Source organism: Limanda limanda, chromosome 18 (genome assembly GCF_963576545.1).
Source record: "Limanda limanda chromosome 18, fLimLim1.1, whole genome shotgun sequence".
Lineage (NCBI taxonomy): Eukaryota > Metazoa > Chordata > Actinopteri > Pleuronectiformes > Pleuronectidae > Limanda > Limanda limanda.
Genome location: NC_083653.1, coordinates 13,202,843 through 13,222,197, shown reverse-complemented (window position 1 = coordinate 13,222,197; position 19,355 = coordinate 13,202,843). Strand labels below are relative to the sequence as shown.

Here is a 19,355-nt window from a genome sequence, read left to right as displayed (position 1 = left end):
ACAAAAAACACGTATTTTGATAGAAAAATAGGCATAAATTATAATCAAACCTATCAAATACACCAAATGCTAATTTGTATCATAAATACTGCCCATCCCTGCACAGAGGTCGTCTCTAGAGTCAGTGTTTGTTTTTTTCTGTTCGGGGCAACTGTAGAAACATGGCAGTGCAGCAAAGTGAACTCAACCAAGCTTAAGGTGGCCCAGAACAAGGGTGGGTCTGACACACTGCGACACACTAATAGAGAGTGAGCTTTATAAGGGAGAGTGAGAGAGTCCCTCTCTATCGGTTTGTACTTTGTATTATGGTCTGTCCTTGATATCTTGATGGCCTGTAGTACATTTTACCATAAGCCCCAAAGGGCTAATCCATACAAGTCCCTGAGGGTTTTCTATTGGCTATCCCAACTACGGGTTTGCCCACAGAAAGCCCTCATAGGGGTCCCAAATCATCCAAAAAAACAGTAACCATGTTGGTTTTTCCGCATTGCAACCAGACTAGAGCATTCAAAGCCAAACAAAAAGAAGAAAAAAGATTAAGTTTCTTGGCCACACAGTGGTGCAAAGAGAAGTAGAATGACTTGTACTGGCTGCACAAAGCCTGCTGGTCATCCTCCAAAAAACCAGCAAGTCGTCATCTGCAGCTCAAACTCTGGTATACATACTAAATGTGGTCAGTCCAGTTCCCAGTGTTGAATTTGACCGAAAACCCCCTTACTGTCCGACTCCCTCAACACAGAGAGGAGGGGTCATGTCCAGCAGCAGCCGACTCTGGCAGCACTTTCTCAACAAATGCTATGTTTACTACGTAATCCCACTGCACAAGATTTGCACTGCCTGAATAGTTGCATAATTCTAAAACTAGCTGAGGAATTTGAAGCTAATATATATGCAGAAATCTTGGTTCTGCTGCTGCCTTCACCATTATTCTCTATTGGTGAAATTAAGATTCAGTTGTTGTTGTTCAATTGATGAGCGGCAGACAATCAGCCTCTGTACTCATTAAAGATTGATTTAAAACTTAGCTAGATAAATCTAAAGGAAAGAAAAGTAACCTAACCATGTATCTGAGCATTTATCCATGTCCAATGTGTAGCAGGTTTGAGGACGCAGGTAGTGAGGTAATAAGAGGCGCTGCCTTTCAACCACAAGGCCTCAGTTCAAGCCCTTTCAACATCCCCTCCATCAGCTCTGCTGATGAGTCCTTGATTAGAACAATGAATCTCAACCAGTCTCAGGGCTGCTTCTTTTTGTTGCTCCCCGAGCAAAAACCCACACGGAGGGTCAAGTCAAAAGCACATCTCCACTCTGAAGGATTAACAATGGGATTACAAACAAGAGTATGGGATTGTGAAGAGCGAGGAGGATGTTAAATAACCAAACACACTCACACACATGCATACTAACGCATTGTAGTGCATGGTGCACTGAGCTCAGCTGTGTGAATAGACAGAGGAACCCAGTCTTTAACAGTAGCATTCAGCTCACAGCTGCCACTTAACACACCACACACGCACGCACGCACGCACGCACACAAAATCTAACTTCTGCTTCAAATTATGGATATCCTGGTCTTATTTTACCAGGATATCCTGATCGAGTATTAATTAATCAATTATTTAATATTAGGCATCTACTAATATTTGAGATCCACGTCCATTAGTTAGAAGTTAAGGGAAACTGCTCATAAAATATGAATGAAAGTTCAGTCAGGAGAATACGACCTCCGGCAGTGATGTTACACGACTGACTAGAAGAAAAGGTGTCTCACTCTGTTGGAAGTGCAGAAACACTCAGCTCACGCGTGGTTGTCCACCAGTGTCACAGAGTGGCAGCTCTTCTCTCACAAACTATCTTTGACAAGTACTGACAACAGCCAAGTTCATTTAGTGAGAGCTGATATGAAGTACCGCCGGCAACATTTGTTATTTTAACCCGAGACATTTTCATTGGAACTCGTTGAACTTGTGAATCTTTCCAACCTCGGGCTCTGAAATCAGTCAAACACCACTGTGCCGAAACAATATTTCACGGTTACGCTCATTTTCAGTGGATTATGCAGACTATTCTGTATTAACAGTATGAACAGCTCTATAATAAGTCATTCTTGTTTCTTAACACCAAAAAGTCTGCTCAGACAGAAGGTCATCTGGTTTGTTTTGAGCTCAGCCAGAGTCCACGTGAAATCAAATGATTGTGGGTTCAACGGATAATGGTAGATTGCAGTGACTGTGTCATCATCAACACCGTGTTATCAACCTTTCTGCTAAAAAGTAAAAAGATGTGGTGCCTCAGTGCTTAGTCAGCCGTGCTGCCAGGTGAGGTAGCGGCGCAGCACATATGGAGGCTTAAGCACTCCTGCAGCAGCCACAGGTTCGGCTCCGACCCAGAGCTTTTCTGTGGCTCTCCCCTGCTCTCCTGCCCCATTTCACATTTATTGTCCAAAAGGCAAAACGCTCAAAAATACCTGAGGAAAAAAGTAGCGTCTTAAATTTTGAATACAAGTTATTGGCACACAAGCTCCTAAGTACATGTTACATTTTGCACACATCTATTTTAAGTCGCAAAGGCAAGTGAGAGCTCTCAATGTCGAGCCCTGGGTCAGGTTCAGAATTTGTTCGCGGAGAGTTCAACTATACAACAGCTTTGGGATTATCTGAGTACCTGTTTAAATGCCACAATAAATATGCTTCCCATTATGCCTTCCAGTGCAGAGAGAGAGAGAGTGCAAAAGAACACACAGCAACAGTGCTGACTTTGTTTAGCTCAGGGTTGGCTCATGGTGCCTCAGTGCTCAGTCACAAGACGGGTTAGACACACAGAGAAAACCACTGCTTGCTGCAGATAACAGGGACTCTGTGAAATGGCTGCTTACTGTTTATCTTAACACTTATTTGAATAATGAACTGAAGACAAGCTTACTTGCACAGACAAAAATAAAATCCAGCAACAACTACACGCCCTGGTGTGCGACTACAAAAAAGGCACCTACTGAGAATAGTGTCAAGCTTGTGTGTGACATGTCTGGTATTTTAGTGTTTCCACGAGAAATTCTCCTCAGACATGACATGGTGCAAAGGCCAATTTAATCAGGTGTAGCCACAGAGTACTGCAAGTCCAACGGTCGTCTGTTATGTTTGCTACATTAAATATGTACTTAGCGCTTTTATCAACATCTGGGCATATATTTCAGTGGAAGTGTTGGATGAGGGCTGAAGAAGAACCTGTCAACTACTGCAGCAGATTTGATTAAAGGGCTGAATCCTGGGTTTTTCTTTTACTTAATCATCGTGAGATTGTTTTTTGGCCTTGGCAGAGGGATGGACTCTCCCAGTTGTCAGCTGAGTTCTGACTAGTAGTAGTTGTTGTAACGCGGAGCAGAAACCCGATTCGTTTTTTAACGTATAAATTCCAGGACATTTAATTGAAGTGACAAAGAAAAAATTGTTTTTGCATGCATCACATAATACTCAAATGTACATGTGGTTCCATACCCCTGAACCAAATACCTTGTAGGACATGTTGGCTAATGACATCAACAACAGCTAAGTGGAGTCAAGAGCTGGTAAACATGGAGTCCAATCGATGAAACAAGATTGTAGGTGTGGGCTATATTTATGAAAAAATCAAAATCAAACATTTTTGGTTTATTAGTCACAAGAGAAACCAACCACGCAATACAAAAAAAAATATCTCAGTGGATTTACGAGGCTGATTTGCATAAAGCTGAAAAGAGTTGAAAGCATGTGAAAGAGTTTTAATATTCATCAGTCCACAGTTGGACCATCCGTCTCTAAATGGAGACAATTTGGTTCTGTGGGCATCCAGCTAAGAGGACTCCAGAGGCATAATGGAGATACTCAGTGAGGTAAATAAAACAAGCGAGGAGTAACAGATAGCAGCGTAGAGGAATAAAAGGAGCTCATGAGCATTAGACTGTATTACTGGTTGCATGGAGATGCCCCATTAGACTACAAGAGATGTGAGGACACAAATGTCAGTCATTTATGCCAATATCATTAAATCCAAGGGCCACAAATGGCGGTTTTAAAGAAAGTGTACATTAATGAGGAAATAATTTCCAGAAAGTTTGGATTTAATTAGTTAATTTTATTCTGCTTAAAAAATTGGTCGAGCATGTGTTTTTGGCGGGACCTCAAAGCCCGACATCATAATAACTTCTTTACAGACTCTCAACCAAATAAAGTCAAAATGGCAAGACTTCGGAAACAATATCTGGATGTTTTATCTTTGTTTTTGTACAAGTAGGTACGTAGTGTGGTGCAGTATATATTTAGTGTGTGAGAACCTGTTTAACTACCAGATTAAAGAGAGAGAATGTGACGGCAAAAGAAAACACAGCAACAGTGTTGACTTTGTGTCGCTCAAGGTCGACACGTTGCCACAGTCACAAAAGCCAACAAAGCGATGAAGACAACTGCATGCTACAAATTACTCTGTGATATGGCTGTCTATCACAGTGCGTCTATGAATAATTAACTTAAGACATGTTAACAAGCATTGCCTGTGTGCTGTCAGTGAAGTGTCATGCTGAAACCCCAGGCTCACCAGCTTAACGTGTCGAATCAGTTCGGTGAAGTTAATGTAAAGCTGCATTTGTCACAGGCACTCATGCTACTTTAGCATTTACTCTCGCTCCAATAGACAAAATGACCAGTCAGGCACTTTGGGTTGAAAATGGCTGCTCTGTGGTATTTTTAATAGCCCATCCAAGCTGTTGAGGCTGTCAAAGCTTTTCTGACTCACTCACATCTTAAATAGTGATGGGATTTTTCAGTTACTTTCTTTGCATTGCGTAATTTACAAAACTTAGTTAGTTTTGTTTGCTATTAAAACTTGATGCCATCAAGGGTGGCAGTTTGGTTTGTTATTATGACATTTTAACTACTTTGCAAGACTAAAACAACATTTTTTTAAAGATGCAGTAACCTTCTGAACTAAAATGAAATGTGAAATAAAATGTATGTTACAGAAACAGATGGAAATATTTTAATTGGTTGTAGCTGACCCATCACATGTGATCATATCTGAGGCAGAAATCTTAAGGGACTCCTTTAATATCTAACTCTAGCTTGCACATCTGTGTCACCTTCATGACTTGTTTCTTCTTCCTCTTGTCCTCATCATTCATCATTCTGGTTTAATCTCCTTTATTCCTTGCTTCATCCTCTTCTATCGGCTACACTTGTCCTTCTGTCCGCCTGTCTACTCACTCACTGCTTTTATTTGCCTCCTTTCTCCTCCGTCTCCAGACCACCTCTATCTCTGCTTAATCTCACTCAATCCCGTCTTCTATCCTCTTAACATTCACTACTGCAAGCTCTAGGTTTCAGGTCCTGATTGTTTGCTGCACTCAATCCAGATTTAGATACCAAGGTGAGATATTATGTACAAGCTTTTATGTTCTGGCTATAGCAAGATTTGAAAAGCACCAGCAGAGTATTGCTGCTACTTCTTGCATCTTTAAGACCCTATATATGCTGTTTGCAATTGCTCGATCCAATAGTGCAGAGGTGCCATACCTTTTCAAGTTAGCACCTACCAGTTTAATCACTGGTATGCAGCCCCTCCATTCCTCAGTTCTCAAACACACTTTACAACATCCATACTTTAGCAGATTGGAACAGACTATTCAATGTAAAAACAATTCCCACAATATTTAATTTTCTTTTGAATATATTTAATCCTTTTTCTCCACAAACATCCTGCGACTCCCAGAAAATCACTGCAAACTAGAACTAGCATACCTATCCCATGGCCGACTCCCTAGCTCACCAAGTTAAAGAAGGTGGAAAGAAATACCCTGATTAGCCGAATCCTGTTTCAACATTTATTGGGTTCTTCCTTGGTTCATTTCCCACCCCTTGACAAAATGTCATGAAAATCAGTCCATAAGAATTTGAGTAATCTTCATGGTTGAGACGTTTCTCTTTTTCACCATGTGGAGACATCTGCGACTCTAAAAACACTGACAATGACGTTAACGTTTTAGCGACTCTGTTGCTTGTAATTTCGATCAAAATTTGATGACCGTACCACTGGTGAGAGGCCTTTTGTTACAATGCACATTTAATCAAGGATTTTAAAATAGCTTTCTTGCTGACGAATAACCATTATCATCACCTCCCCACAAATACTATTTTGTCAAGTGTATAATTGCGTCCTGTGGTGCCTATCAGTACTAGAAATTACTTGAGCCTCAGACGTGTCAGAATGCCACGCAGCTATCATCAAACAAACTTTGGCAATGCTCCTGTGGAATGAGATGGAAAGACAAAACGCTTCAACAAAAATACCTTATTCAGATGCTTTCTCATTCTGATGAAACAGAGGGGAGGGATGTGTGTGAGAGAGCAATGATAGATAACGTGTTCATGGGTTTTTGTTTTTACTCGTTATGTTCCCATGTGCATGAGCCTCCTGCTGCTAGAAAAATTGGTACAAAATCCGTATGAGCTGCTGAGTATCAAGAAACAATTAACTGTGACACCGCAAGTGCCTGGAGTTAAATTGGCCTCATAAAAATATTTTTTTCCACACTGGTTGTTTAATTGACTTTTATTTAAATGTTCTGCTGTTGTGGGGGAAAATATGTGAAATGCATTCAAATTAAAGGGATTATAATTTTTTCTATGATTAAGAACTGAGCAAATCTATTCAGTTGTGGCCTAGAAGGTGCACACTGCTGTTCCGATTCAAGACATGAAATATCCCAGAGTACATATTAACAAATGCTTAACTCCAAAAAACCTGCATCACTCAAATGTTGCACTTCCCTGATTCAGTAATTCTGCAGAGACATTAGCCCACTTACATGCAAATTAGCAAACTCCATCATCTGGCACACATGGCTGGCAAATGAGCACAGCCAGTGGCTCCTTTTATTGGAAAACAGTAGCAGCACAGACTAGAGAGTGAGGTACCTCATCTCAATGAAATGCCAGAAGGTCACAGAGCAATGATCCACCGTCATGTGTCCATGAGCGTGTGCTGTTTTGAGTGCTTTGCATTTTTGATTACGCATAATTGTGTCCGAGGGCATCTCTAAATTGATGTATTTACATACTGCAAATGTGTTTCTGGATGCAAAGCTGTGGGCGGGAGTTTTTATACTGTAAACACAAACAGGTCGATGCAGGAGCTGCAGACAAGTCTACTGAAAGAATTATTTTTCACTTGACACATCACACTAAGCATATGTGTGCGCACATAGGAATGTAAACATGTAAAGATCTGTTTCTAAAAGCAAGACGGTTGGAATTTCACCCATGCAAACAACCCGGCAAACTAAAAGGAAAAAGATTTCAGCGTTCCTCACGATGTTCCCAACAAATACCTTTTGAAGTGAGGACGTGAGTGATGACGATCATCCATCACGCACACATCTTGAACTGTCTACATTCCTATGCATACATCTATATCAGATTTCAACAGTGCTGAGAGAGACTCAAATATATGTGGGTGTATGTGTGTGTTTGACAACTGCTTTGGAATCACTGAACTCTCAAATAACAATTGTTTAAGTGAAAGATATCAAACGACAATAACCATCAAACTAAATGTGTTAGACATAGTGCACCTGCACCTGAATCCGCCGCTCCCCTTGACTTTATGGAGATTTGTGAGTTTTTTACATTTGCAGATTCGAGCTGCTCTCACTGTGTCAGCGCCGGGGCAGCTGTTTTCAGCCCTGCTGAGCACGCAGCAGCACACAGACCCAGTTAACAACGAGCTGGCAGACATTATGGAGCTTTCATCAGCTACAGAAATAGATCTTTTTCATTAGAGTTGGCTGGGACATAAAAATAAAGCTATAAGAGAGTAACAATTTAACTTTCTAGGTATGGTTCCTTGTTAATAATAATGATGTCAATATATTGCAAACAACCTGTTACCCAACCCCCCACTGTCTGTATTTTCTGGCCTCCCTCCTCATCTTCACACACAATCTCCCCCGTATTGGGTTGTGTATCAGTGGGGATTATGTTGTGCTTTGGATTATGGGATTAACGTATACAACCAGACAATCACTGACCAACACAAGGAGCACACTAGCTCAGCTGCACCATGTGTGTAACAGGGGTGAAGAGGATCATAAACCAGCCGCCACTGTTTTCTCTGGTGTAATTTACACAGCACGACAGGATGACGTCATGTGAACAGCAGCATCAAAAATCAGAGGTGAAAAATATGACTTTTCCAACCACAATTGGTCTGGTAAAGAAAATGGCTGACATGTGATGTGAATTAAGTGTCGGAACACATGGAAATTAAACATCATGTGATCAAACCACTTACTAATTTCAATGACTTATTTGATTCCCATGTCAGATCTGTTGGATTGTGAGATGAGGAGTCACTGGTCGAATTACAGAAACTACAGCTGGGTCTACAACGACAGGAATTCCGGGCCTTTTTACCTCAACCTCGATTAGCATCAGTGTTTGATTCAGGTGATCTGGGCGTGTGAGGTGTTACAGAGCCATTCTTGAACCTCAGTACTTCCCCGAGCGGAACTACAACGGCTAATAAGAGAGACAGAGCGGCCAGAGCAGCAGGTGGTGCTGCAAAGCAACGGTTAAGGTCAGCTCGCCTGCCACTGTTGACAGTTATTAGAGCTGACTGTTTATTAGAGCTGACTGTTAAAATCTCACCTGACTATTTTCTCACCCAGACTGGTTAAGTTGTTTGCTTCTGTTCGCGAACATTGGAGCAAGTGATCTAAACTACAAGGTTTCAAGAAGAAGAGAATAATATCTTTGAAGATTGTCCTTATATGTGATACAACATAAATATGGCCCCGGGTTTATTCAATTCCTGATGTCTGAGCCCAACATTAAAGGTCTAGTGTGAATGCTGGCCATTTTCAAACCATATGAATTTGTTTAAGTCATAGTCTCCTTAACTCTAAGCTTGAAGGTGACAGACACTTTACTCCTCCTGACTCAGACATGTACTGCATCCCTGATGTCGACACTGAACTGGATCACTTCTACCCCTCACAACCAATTGTTGTGGAAAAACACTTGAGGAAAACATAAGCTTCTTGATGATGAGAAGTGTGAGGTAAACATCCCCCTGCTCCGTCTCTGACTCCCACACATACATACACACTGTCACTCTTTGTCTCTCTCAGAGGACTCAGTGATACAAAAAAACCATTGTGACAGTTGAGTTCAACTCGAGCTGACAGCTCTCTCACTCTCTCTCACACACACACACACACACACACACACGCACGCACGCACTTGGGGAGTCCCTGTCAATCCATTATATACTGCATACTGTAAATGTGCTTATGAATACCATATATTGTTATCCTGTCATTGTAACAATGTCATTGTCACTTTTTTACTTGTATCTATTTTCATGAGCTATCCTGCACTTGAATACGTAATCATGAACACATTTTTACTTTTGCTTTTAATTTAATTAAAATAAAATAAATGTCAAGCCATGATAGTAAAACACCTATTATTTTGAATAGTATAACGGTTTTTACTGATTTAAAAAAAAAATGGACTGTTTGTATGGTTGTTATCTTTATATCACTGGTTTAAATACAACCACAGACTACACTAGTTAGTAGTTCAAAGCAGGAATTCAGAAAAAAATAGGTTTTGTTTTGGGCCTAGACACATTTACTGAATTCACGTCATTACATTCATTTTAAATTGACGGCATGGTTTCTATATAATAACTGCCAATCGATTTTGGCTGGTGAAGCTTAATAATCTGTGCGTAGGATGTTGTTTTTGTGGTGGCATATCTGAATTAGATCACAGACAGAGAAATATGATTACGACAATTAGTTGTATCTGTGGACTACAAAATGGATGCGATCATAAAATAATCCTCCAAACGTTTGTTTGCATTTAGAAATCCAATTCCCTGTTAGCTCTTGGCATGTTGCTATGAGGCCCCACCCTTAGGTAGACACATTTATTGCTACATCTCGAGTCCGACAATATTCAACTATGGTCCATATGGGGCCTTGCAGTTAACTGCTCAATGACAAGGCAGCGCAAAAGACACAACACAGAAATCTGCTGATCGAATTATGCAACATATACTGACCTGATCTACGACACATTTTAAACCACAGTAAACTGAGCACTTGCTCTGTTCATTTAAAAACTACACATCAAGCATGTCTGTCCTTCTGCCTATACAGTCAGAATAAATCTACTGTATCAAACCATTTTCGACACACTTCTCAACCTCATGCCAGGAAATGTATTCTGTGTACATATATGCATGTGTTCCACTTAAGTCAACGGTTAAACATGTCAACCCATTACTGTAACCTGTCATCTATCAGCAGTGTGTTTATTCAGAAGCCATTCATGCTGCTTTTCCAGTGTTTCAGAGAGCTGCCACAGTGTTGAGGTCTAAAATGGTAATGAGCTCTCGAGAGTTCATAGAGTGTTTTATGAGGCTTCTCTTTTAGCTCCTGCGAAGCACATTAAGTTAGATGGTGTTACATGAACCTGCATTCAAAAAATGCCCTCCAGTTACAATACCTGCACTCCTATCTCTTTTAACTGGTATAAAATATACCATTTATACCAATAAACAAGAAAGGAACAACCCAGCAGATGTCCTTTGTAAATCCACATTGGTTTCAGATATCCTTCAACATAACAAAGGAATCAATACAACAACAAAGACTAAAAATACATTTATTTCAATTGATTTCCCTAAAATTAAGACTGCTGCCCATTTGCTTTACTGCCTCAGTGAAACTCAATATCCTGTGTGCAGACAGCTCCCCCCAGTGGCTCAATATTGCTTGTGTGTGTCTGTGTATGCACTAACCAAGTTGTAGTGATGTCTCAGTGTGGTAATATCCGTCTTGCTGCTTCTTTTTCAACATGGAGCAAAGGTCCACCCGTTCCACCGTCTGATCTCCAAAAAACCTGAGTGTGGCAGTGACACGGGCAAAGTAAGTGAGGATGGGAAAAGTATAAGACAGAAAACAGATGGTTGATGAGAGGAATTAGAGGAATAATATGGATTTAATTATAAAACTAGAAGGTCATGAGCAATTTTAAAACACAGGTGAAGCACAATATTACAAAGAATCGGATTTGTAGTATTATAATATTATTATGCATACATTATATTGGCTTGTCTTGTGCTTACATCTTTATGAAGCCTGGAGCGTGGATGCACATTACAGCATGTGTCACTGCGCTTGTTGTAAAGTACTGACACTGACACATTTGTCACTGTCAGTCAGTTGCTAAAATACTTTATGAAAAACCAAGCACCTACTTGTTATTGTAGTTGGAGTAAAGGGTGGGGTCCACACGCTTGATACCCTAATAGACACAGGGAAGATACTGTTTATGTCACTGTCACACACACAGACTGGGGGACAAGAATGCCGCCCAGCAGGCACCAGGCAGGATGCTGTCAGGTGTTGAAAAAAATAAAGACAGATGCTCTCCTTCCTCTGACTCTCCCCTCCTGACCACTACTCGTCTCTCCTTATCTGTCTCTCCACCCTTCACCCCCACTTCCCTCGAATTCCTATATTCTATACTATTACTTATTTTCTTGCTCCTTCATACTTTATTATATGCTGTAAAACTTTAACATTGTCACCTCTGAAATTACATTCCCTCATTTGTCTTTTAAAATACCACAGCAAGAGAGTTATTCCCACTAGTACTTCTGGCTGGAGCAATAATTTGGCTTTTAACGGCCAGTGAGAGGTGAGGGGAAATAAAAATGATGGCTGGGGACAGAGGAGCAACACTGCAGCTCTCTGGGATTTCGTCATTTTGTAATGAGAACACAAACTAAAGTGGGACTGTGTATGAGAGCAAAAATATACACCATGTATATACTTCAGCAAAGAATAAAATTGTAATAGGTTTTCTTTATTTGAGAAAATGAAACTACTGAAACTTTGTTTTTTAAAAGCAAAATGCATATTAACTACTTTAGATAGTCTCAAATGGTGAAAATTATGTCAGTGTGAGACATTTCTTAATACATGTGTCTGTACAATGCAGAGGCCTCATGTTAGTGTATATTCCTGAAATCAGTGTGGAGTCACATACTGTATTTCTCTTTACACAGGAAATCTGGAGCTCTGCAGAACGTTAGCACTCAGCAGTCTTAGTACAAATGACAGTAATGCATGGGTTAAGATATTTTATAAAACTAGAGCACCAACTCATGTGGATATTTTGGGGCCTGATGCAGAATGATACTATATCTTCGCCCATATATACATAAGAAAATTGGACTCCTAAACTAGGATGTCATTATCACACCCGTATGATAAAGAGATGCAATTGTGGATCGACACTTTACGGTTAAAGCATAAACATATTTGTTCTTTTCTGCTATGTTAATTAGGAAATGTTTTCATATCAGCGAACATAAATGCAGATACTAATATGTCTGTGAAAGGCTCATATTGGCTGATATTATGGGCTAACTGATAAATACTACCATTCTCTATAAACCTTTTAACAACATAGCTGTACTGATAATGTGTTCAAACCTGAGCTCGTAGTTTTGATGCTCTGGACAGCTTCATAATGGTGAGGTGAGGTTCAAACCCACGACTGTCTCCTTGCAGCAGTCCCTGCTCTTCGAAGTGTCTGCGCAGCAACCCTGCAACAAACATACACAATGATAAGCACTAATGGAAAAGGCCAAAGAGGAAGGCTGTAAGTTGACATAATGTAAAGTGCTATCATACATAGGAAGTGGCTACATTAGATTGATTCAAACCCACAACAGCATGAGTATCCTGTAAATCCACCCCTACTTCCTCCCAATCAACCATCTCAATCTGCTTGATGCACTTTTTCTTGAAAGCCGTAATGGACGACACAGACAGTTCGACGCAGATGGACGAGAATCTGCGTCAGAGTAACGGAAAAAGGCTTTTTGCTTGTGTATCATTTGACCCTGCAGACAGAGACTGACACACAAAACGAATACACAGCCGAGCTCCAAGGACAGACACGCACGGACGGAGATGCACACACCAAGCGATGAGGTTCAGTGGGAAACAATGGAGGTATTTTTAGAAGAGGAGCTGAACAGGGAGGGAAAGGTTAGAAGATAATCAATAACAGTGACAGAGAGCGCAGACGAGAGCACACGAGAGTAGGACTCCAGGCCTCTTCTTTTTTTGCTCTTACAACAACAACAAGAAGTGGATTTCCTCGTGATCTTAAGATTAGGATTGTAGAAAGAAAATTGATGAATAATAATAATTCGGATGAATCATCAGTGATGAAGGATTTACTGTCTTGACAACAGCAGTTTGATTATGATACTAATATTGGAAATGTTAAGACTTCATATGCTTTTCTTGAAAAATTTTCATTTATTTTAGATCATTAAATAATTACGAGTAGGTAATCCTCCAAAGAGTTTAAGAACAATACATTTAACAAGAATGTATCTCAGTAGAGAGAATACTTATGCCAAGACACAACATTCCCTTTTTGAAGCAACATTTTAATTCCCTACTAGATTCCAATTTTTATTTGGATTTGCACCTCATTTCACACAGTCACATGACTTTTTATATTAGATCAAAATTAATGAATTTGTATCTGACAAATTAAAGGAAAATGTCAAAAAAAGCCAATCTGTTAATAACATTTGTCGGATCTGCTCCCTTATCCAGATCAAATTATATTAGACTCCTCCCGGATCCATACCAGACACTTCCACCAAGTTTTGTGGAAATTCGTTCAGTTGTTTTTGTGTAATCTTGAAAACAAACAAACAAATTAACGAATGGACAGGGGTGAAAATATAATATTAAAAATAAGGTAATAAATTTAAGTAAAAGTCCTCAAATCTTGCCATATTAAAAGGTCAAAACTAAACATCACAATTAGAAAAATGTGTCTGATTAAATATTTTATTTTGTAAGAGCAGGTAAATACATTTCATACTGTAAGTACACAGACATCATTTGTCATGAGACGTATTTTGTAGTTTGAAGTAGTAGTTTGGATAATGGCTTGGCTTCATTTATTTTTTCAAACACACATATTGCCAGTTCCCTGTTGCATGTGTTCAGAAGTTCAAAGAGGTGTTCAGACCAAACAAAGGGGCCTCTTTTGCTGGTTTGCCGTTTTTTTTTTTTAAATGAGCACCTGAGCGAATAACAGTTTCTATTAATACTCTCCGCACACTTCAGGCTCGCTGCTACACACACTTAATCACTCCAGGATGAAGCTTTGTTATGTCTGACTGCTCTAATTATGGAGGGTCTGCCTCTTACGTCTGCTGAGGGGCATGGGAAGTTCGATGTTGGAATTGCAATCTAATCAGTTTCTGCAAAAATCCTTGTTTTTAAGTGGGAGGACCTACCCACCTCTACTGCAACCCTCTCTGGCAATTTGGAATGAAAAGTTAATAACAGTCATGATAGCAGACGGAACATTTCCATGCCGCTGATGACTTTAAGATATTTCCAAGAGAAAGACCGGATGGGATTAAAAACAAAACCGTCCAACTCTGATTACAGACATCTTTGTGTATAACCTCAGGCCTTACATCTCAATTTCTCTGAAAGATTAATTCATTGCATGTTGCGTCAAACAGGAATGAAATGTGTTTTGGGATTTGTCTCAGCTTGTCAGTTACTAATATGCCAAATGTATTGCTTGGATCTGGACGGTTAATACAGTGGATGAGCAGCTAGGATATCCGCACTAAACCAAGCTTGCTGCTCCAAATTCTGAGAATTTAATTAATGTTTATGAAAAACTTTCCAACACCTTGCGGATCAAAAGCATATTAATGAAGCCCCTTAATTTCTGTTGTGGTTGTTTGCACGGGTGCATAATTCGGATTTAGTAACATTTTAAACTGCAGATGGACAATATTGAAGGTTCACTGTGTAGAACTTAGAGGTGAATTTGCATGCTGCAGCTGAATACCCCTCACTTACCTTCATTTACTGTCAATGTGTGTGTGCTTGTGTGTGTGCTTGTTTGTGCGTGTGTGTTGGTGTCACAAGAGCAACGAGGGCGAGAATCCTCTTAGAAACGTTGGCTTAATGTTGTTGCCTGAGGGGACAACACCAGAACATACACGCAAACGCTTCTGTATTGCCACCCAGCCAAGTATGATGTAAAGAGACAAATCTAAGAAGTACACAAATCTCTCTCTTGCACACATGCACGCACAGACAGACACACACACACACACACACAAATACATGAAGTGAAAAGAAATTTAGACAGTGACAGAGAGAGAGACTGCATATATCACACTATTTCAGCAAATCCACTTAACCTGGTTTAAAAAAGAAGGTGTATCCGCACAGAATAACAAATTAGTGCATGTGGTTGACTTTACGACAATTATTCACATAAATGTGTTTTTAAATAAACTCTTCGACTGTAAACATTTTCTCTAGTTGCTTGTTTCAAGACTTCTACTGTTAAACCTGATCTCCAGGTCACTCCAGGACAAGAGTCAGGCTTAGGTCACCTATTGACTATGAATGGGAAAGCGTGTGGAAGTTCACCTCATAGTTTAAAGGTTTCTAATCTTTGACCACCCGTAGCAAAGCACCCCCCCCCCCACACACACACACACACACACAAATAGTGACCATCCACCCAGTTCAAGTGTCCTAAAGAAAGATACTACACACTCCTATCAGCTGTGGGTCTCCTGAGCTTCAATTTAAACTCCCTCAAACAGACAAATACGGCACATTAACAAATTTAAATAATACTATTTATCTTAAAACCAAAACACAGCCTGATAACAACCAATTAAACAAAATCAGATTTAGAATTTAAATCTTGTAAATAGAATTTGACAGACTTACAGATGCGGTGGAGGATCCCAGCAGAGTTCAAAACATGTGTCACTGACCTGCCAGGTTTTCCAGCGTGTGTCTGTGTTGTCCGGGGGCCAGCCCAACAAACACCACCTCCTTCCTGAAGTGACCGATGCCTGAGAAGGGCAGCACCAGATCCCGCCCACCCAGCAGCTCAGCCAATGACGGCTTGACCTGGGCCAGCACGGTTGTGGCTCTGAAAGGATATAAACACATGAATATACACAACACACATCCACAGGCACACACACACACACACCAAGTCACAACTTAATCCTCTTCCTCCCTCCCACTCATATTACATAACGAGAGAATCAAGTGATTATTAATGAATGATACAATCTTTTACTTCATGTAGATTAAGCATCTATCATCCAATGAATAACACACAATAATGTCTGCGTCATTTTCAGCACTCCATTAGGAAATGTAATAACTGCACTCACTGAGATGTGAGTTTTACTGCGGCATGTATTAGCACTCAGTGGAGGTACTGTTTATTTCAGTTGCCCTAAACCACAGATATTAGATGGATTTTTCCACTTTGCTGGCACCAGTTTTGCTAGAGATGTGTGGGTTAGAAATGTCATTTTACCACAACACTCTGATTAATTCAAGTGGGACAAGTGTAAATATCCAGTACATGAATTTAGATGATAAAACGTTTTTTGAGTAAAATTTGAACATAAATGTGCATCTCTTCTACATTGTTTATCATGGAAAATAAAAGTTTTCATTATTGTGCATATATTGACAAACATAAACACGCTAACGGATAGAATGCGTCAGCTATAGTGTGCATCAGTTATGATCTGCATCCTATTGGATAATACTAAGTATCAGGTTGTGGATAAGGGCTCACATGACTTCACAATATAAGAAAGAAGCCATCATTGGTGTCACACGTGTGCTTTTCACTCATTCATTGTTTTGTGCCTGTGCTATTGAACCTTCTTCACTTTACTGACCTGTGTATATAACACACTATATGTCTGCTGGGTTTGTTTGTATGTTTGTGCTTGCATGTGCATCCACTCACAGGTCTATTTGCTCCTGATTGGCGAGATGGGTGACCAACAGCGTGATGTGCAGAGTTGGGACGGGGATCATGGCTTTGGCCAATAGGGGCTCCTGCTGAAGCACTGCCTCTTGGACCTCCGCCACAGCCGAGCTTATCTGTCATTGGACACATTAACTTTCAATCGTCACCAGTTACAAAAACGCGGATATTGTCACATATGATAATTACTCATTCCCACTATGTTCCTCACTGATCCAGCTTGTTTAGCTTATCTACTACTGCTAACCAATGAGGAGAGAGCAACGTTCGCTTCTAAGAGATAAGGACAGAAATTGATTTCATTAGCTTAAAGAAAAACATTATCTCTCACTCATATTATTGCATGAAAAATGCAGGAAATAGATGATGATTTATACAAGTTTAAGCAAATTTAGTCTTCATCGGTTTTTAATAATAACTCGTACACACTCCAACATGATCTTTAAACACTGCAGTATGTAAACAATACAGTACATCCTTACCTGTGTGTTAGTAATGGGGATGGAGACAAAGTAGTTGGGTCGTTGATTCTCCTTCTTCTTTTTCTTCTTGTCTCCATCCTCCTCACTGTCCACTCGCCCTCCAGTGCCTCCTCTCTTCCTCTTATTCTTGGTTGACTCTGGGTTGGGGACTACAGACGATGTGCATGAATTGAAACTGAACAAAGTCAGGGAGTCAATAATGCAAGCAGCACAACTTTTGTTAGTCAGTAAGTCCGACTTACTAGCCTTTATCCTTGTACTGGTTTTAAAATGTTTTGCTTTTTAATCAAAGATAAATGAATAAATAATATTCATGATGTACATACATTCTAGCTCTTTCCACGTGGCGGGACTGGACAAAGCAAATGGGAGCTCCGACGTTGGATTGCCCACAGTATGGGCGGGCGTGAGTGTTTTCTTCATGAACTTCTTCTTCTCCCTCTTTACCTTCCTCTTTGTATTCTTTTCATTTGATTTAGTACTAGCTGCCAAGAAAACATTTAATAACAATATGACAAACACAACTACTGTATATGTATGAACATGAATATAAAAAGACTAGTTTAATCGGTGCTGTCTGGCAACCTTTGGCAACCATGATGTGATTTTTTCATTTTAAATCATTGGGCTACTGCCACTATATCTCTCCTCTCTCATCAGCTGGAATTGCAATACCCACAATACCCGCTCCCAGAGCTGGCTTTCATTATATCTGCCTGGTGTTAAGACTAATTTGGGGAAGACAGCTTTCTGTTATAAGGCACCCTACATTTGGAATGAGGTCCAAAAATCTTTAAGGTTGTGCTCATTTGTTTCATTGACGGAGTTCTCGAGTCTGGTCTCATGTACAGGTGACTTCTCCTGCATTGATTGTATCTGCTAGTTGACTTGGCCACAGTATTTTATACTGAAAAATTGCTTTATACCTTGTATTACTGTATCTATGCATATTTATTTCATTCTTATTTATTCAATGTATTAACTCTTCAATGTATCAACTTTTTTATTGTACCCTCGGCACAATTGTAAATGAGGGTGTTATCCCTCAATGTGTTTTCAGAGGCTTAAATAAATATTTTAATCAATCAAATATGGGATTATGACAGATTCTTATATTATATGAATATTTTAGTTGTTTGCTCACATTAGTTTCATTGTTTTTAAACATTTGAAATGTGTTGTTGAGCCTTGCTTAAAGCATTATAAATACACCAATAATAAGTATTGTTGTTGTTGTTGTTATTAGCTCAGACAGTCACGTCTCCTCACCAGACACAGTGGAGGCTCCGGTGAAAGTCGTCCCTGCTTTCTCCTGGACTCCTGCGGTCATTGATACTTTGATCGATCCCTCGTCTCCTCTCCCACTCTGCTGTCCCACCACCTCTTCATCGCCTCCCTCCTCATCATCACCACCATTTGAGCCAATCGCAGGGGCCTCTTTGCCGCAGGAGACACCGACCACCGGCTGCATGTCGCCCACTGTGAGCGGACACAGGCAGGTGTGTGGCAGCGGGGTCTTCACCAGAGGCTGACACCTGTTGAGACGAGTCAAACTACCATGCTGCACACGAAGCGCTGGTGGGCTAGCTAACTATAAGCTAACGGAGTTCTGCTGCCGATTAGCTAAACCAACCGGAACATAATCAAATAACTTAGCCGAATGTTGCTGATGATTTAAGCTCGCTAGTGGACATATTTCTCAGAAAGAAAAGTCCAAACAAACGACTCAATTTCACATTTAGGAGTTCAGCGCTAATTTGGAATCCCAACCGGAAGCAGCATGTTAGTAAACAATGTCAACCTCCGGTATGGTTTTTCAGTGTAAAAAAAGTGTTTCTCTTTTCGCAATAAAAGCACATGACGCTGGAGTTATTGACTTAAGGCCGGACCATCCTTCTGCGTTTTCACGGGCCCTGACTCATTTGTAAAGCATCTCCTATTGCAACTT

General features: G+C 40.2%; 1 protein-coding gene across 3 annotated transcripts in view; it reads right to left on the bottom strand.

Moving 5' to 3' along the window:
• Positions 1 to 19,183, bottom strand: part of LOC133024398 (A-kinase anchor protein 7-like) — a 39,098-nt gene extending 19,915 nt beyond the window's left edge. For all 3 annotated transcript variants that reach the window (XM_061091486.1, XM_061091487.1, XM_061091488.1), the window contains exons 1-8: positions 18,677 to 19,183; positions 17,734 to 17,892; positions 17,408 to 17,556; positions 16,905 to 17,041; positions 15,901 to 16,061; positions 12,542 to 12,654; positions 11,299 to 11,345; positions 10,840 to 10,940 (exon numbers count right to left, since the gene is read on the bottom strand). In XM_061091486.1, coding sequence (XP_060947469.1) covers positions 10,840 to 10,940; positions 11,299 to 11,345; positions 12,542 to 12,654; positions 15,901 to 16,061; positions 16,905 to 17,041; positions 17,408 to 17,556; positions 17,734 to 17,892; positions 18,677 to 18,878 — 1,069 coding nt within the window. In that variant the 5' untranslated portion in view covers positions 18,879 to 19,183. The remainder of the gene's footprint in view (positions 1 to 10,839; positions 10,941 to 11,298; positions 11,346 to 12,541; positions 12,655 to 15,900; positions 16,062 to 16,904; positions 17,042 to 17,407; positions 17,557 to 17,733; positions 17,893 to 18,676) is intronic.
• Between the last annotated feature and the right edge of the window lie 172 nt (positions 19,184 to 19,355).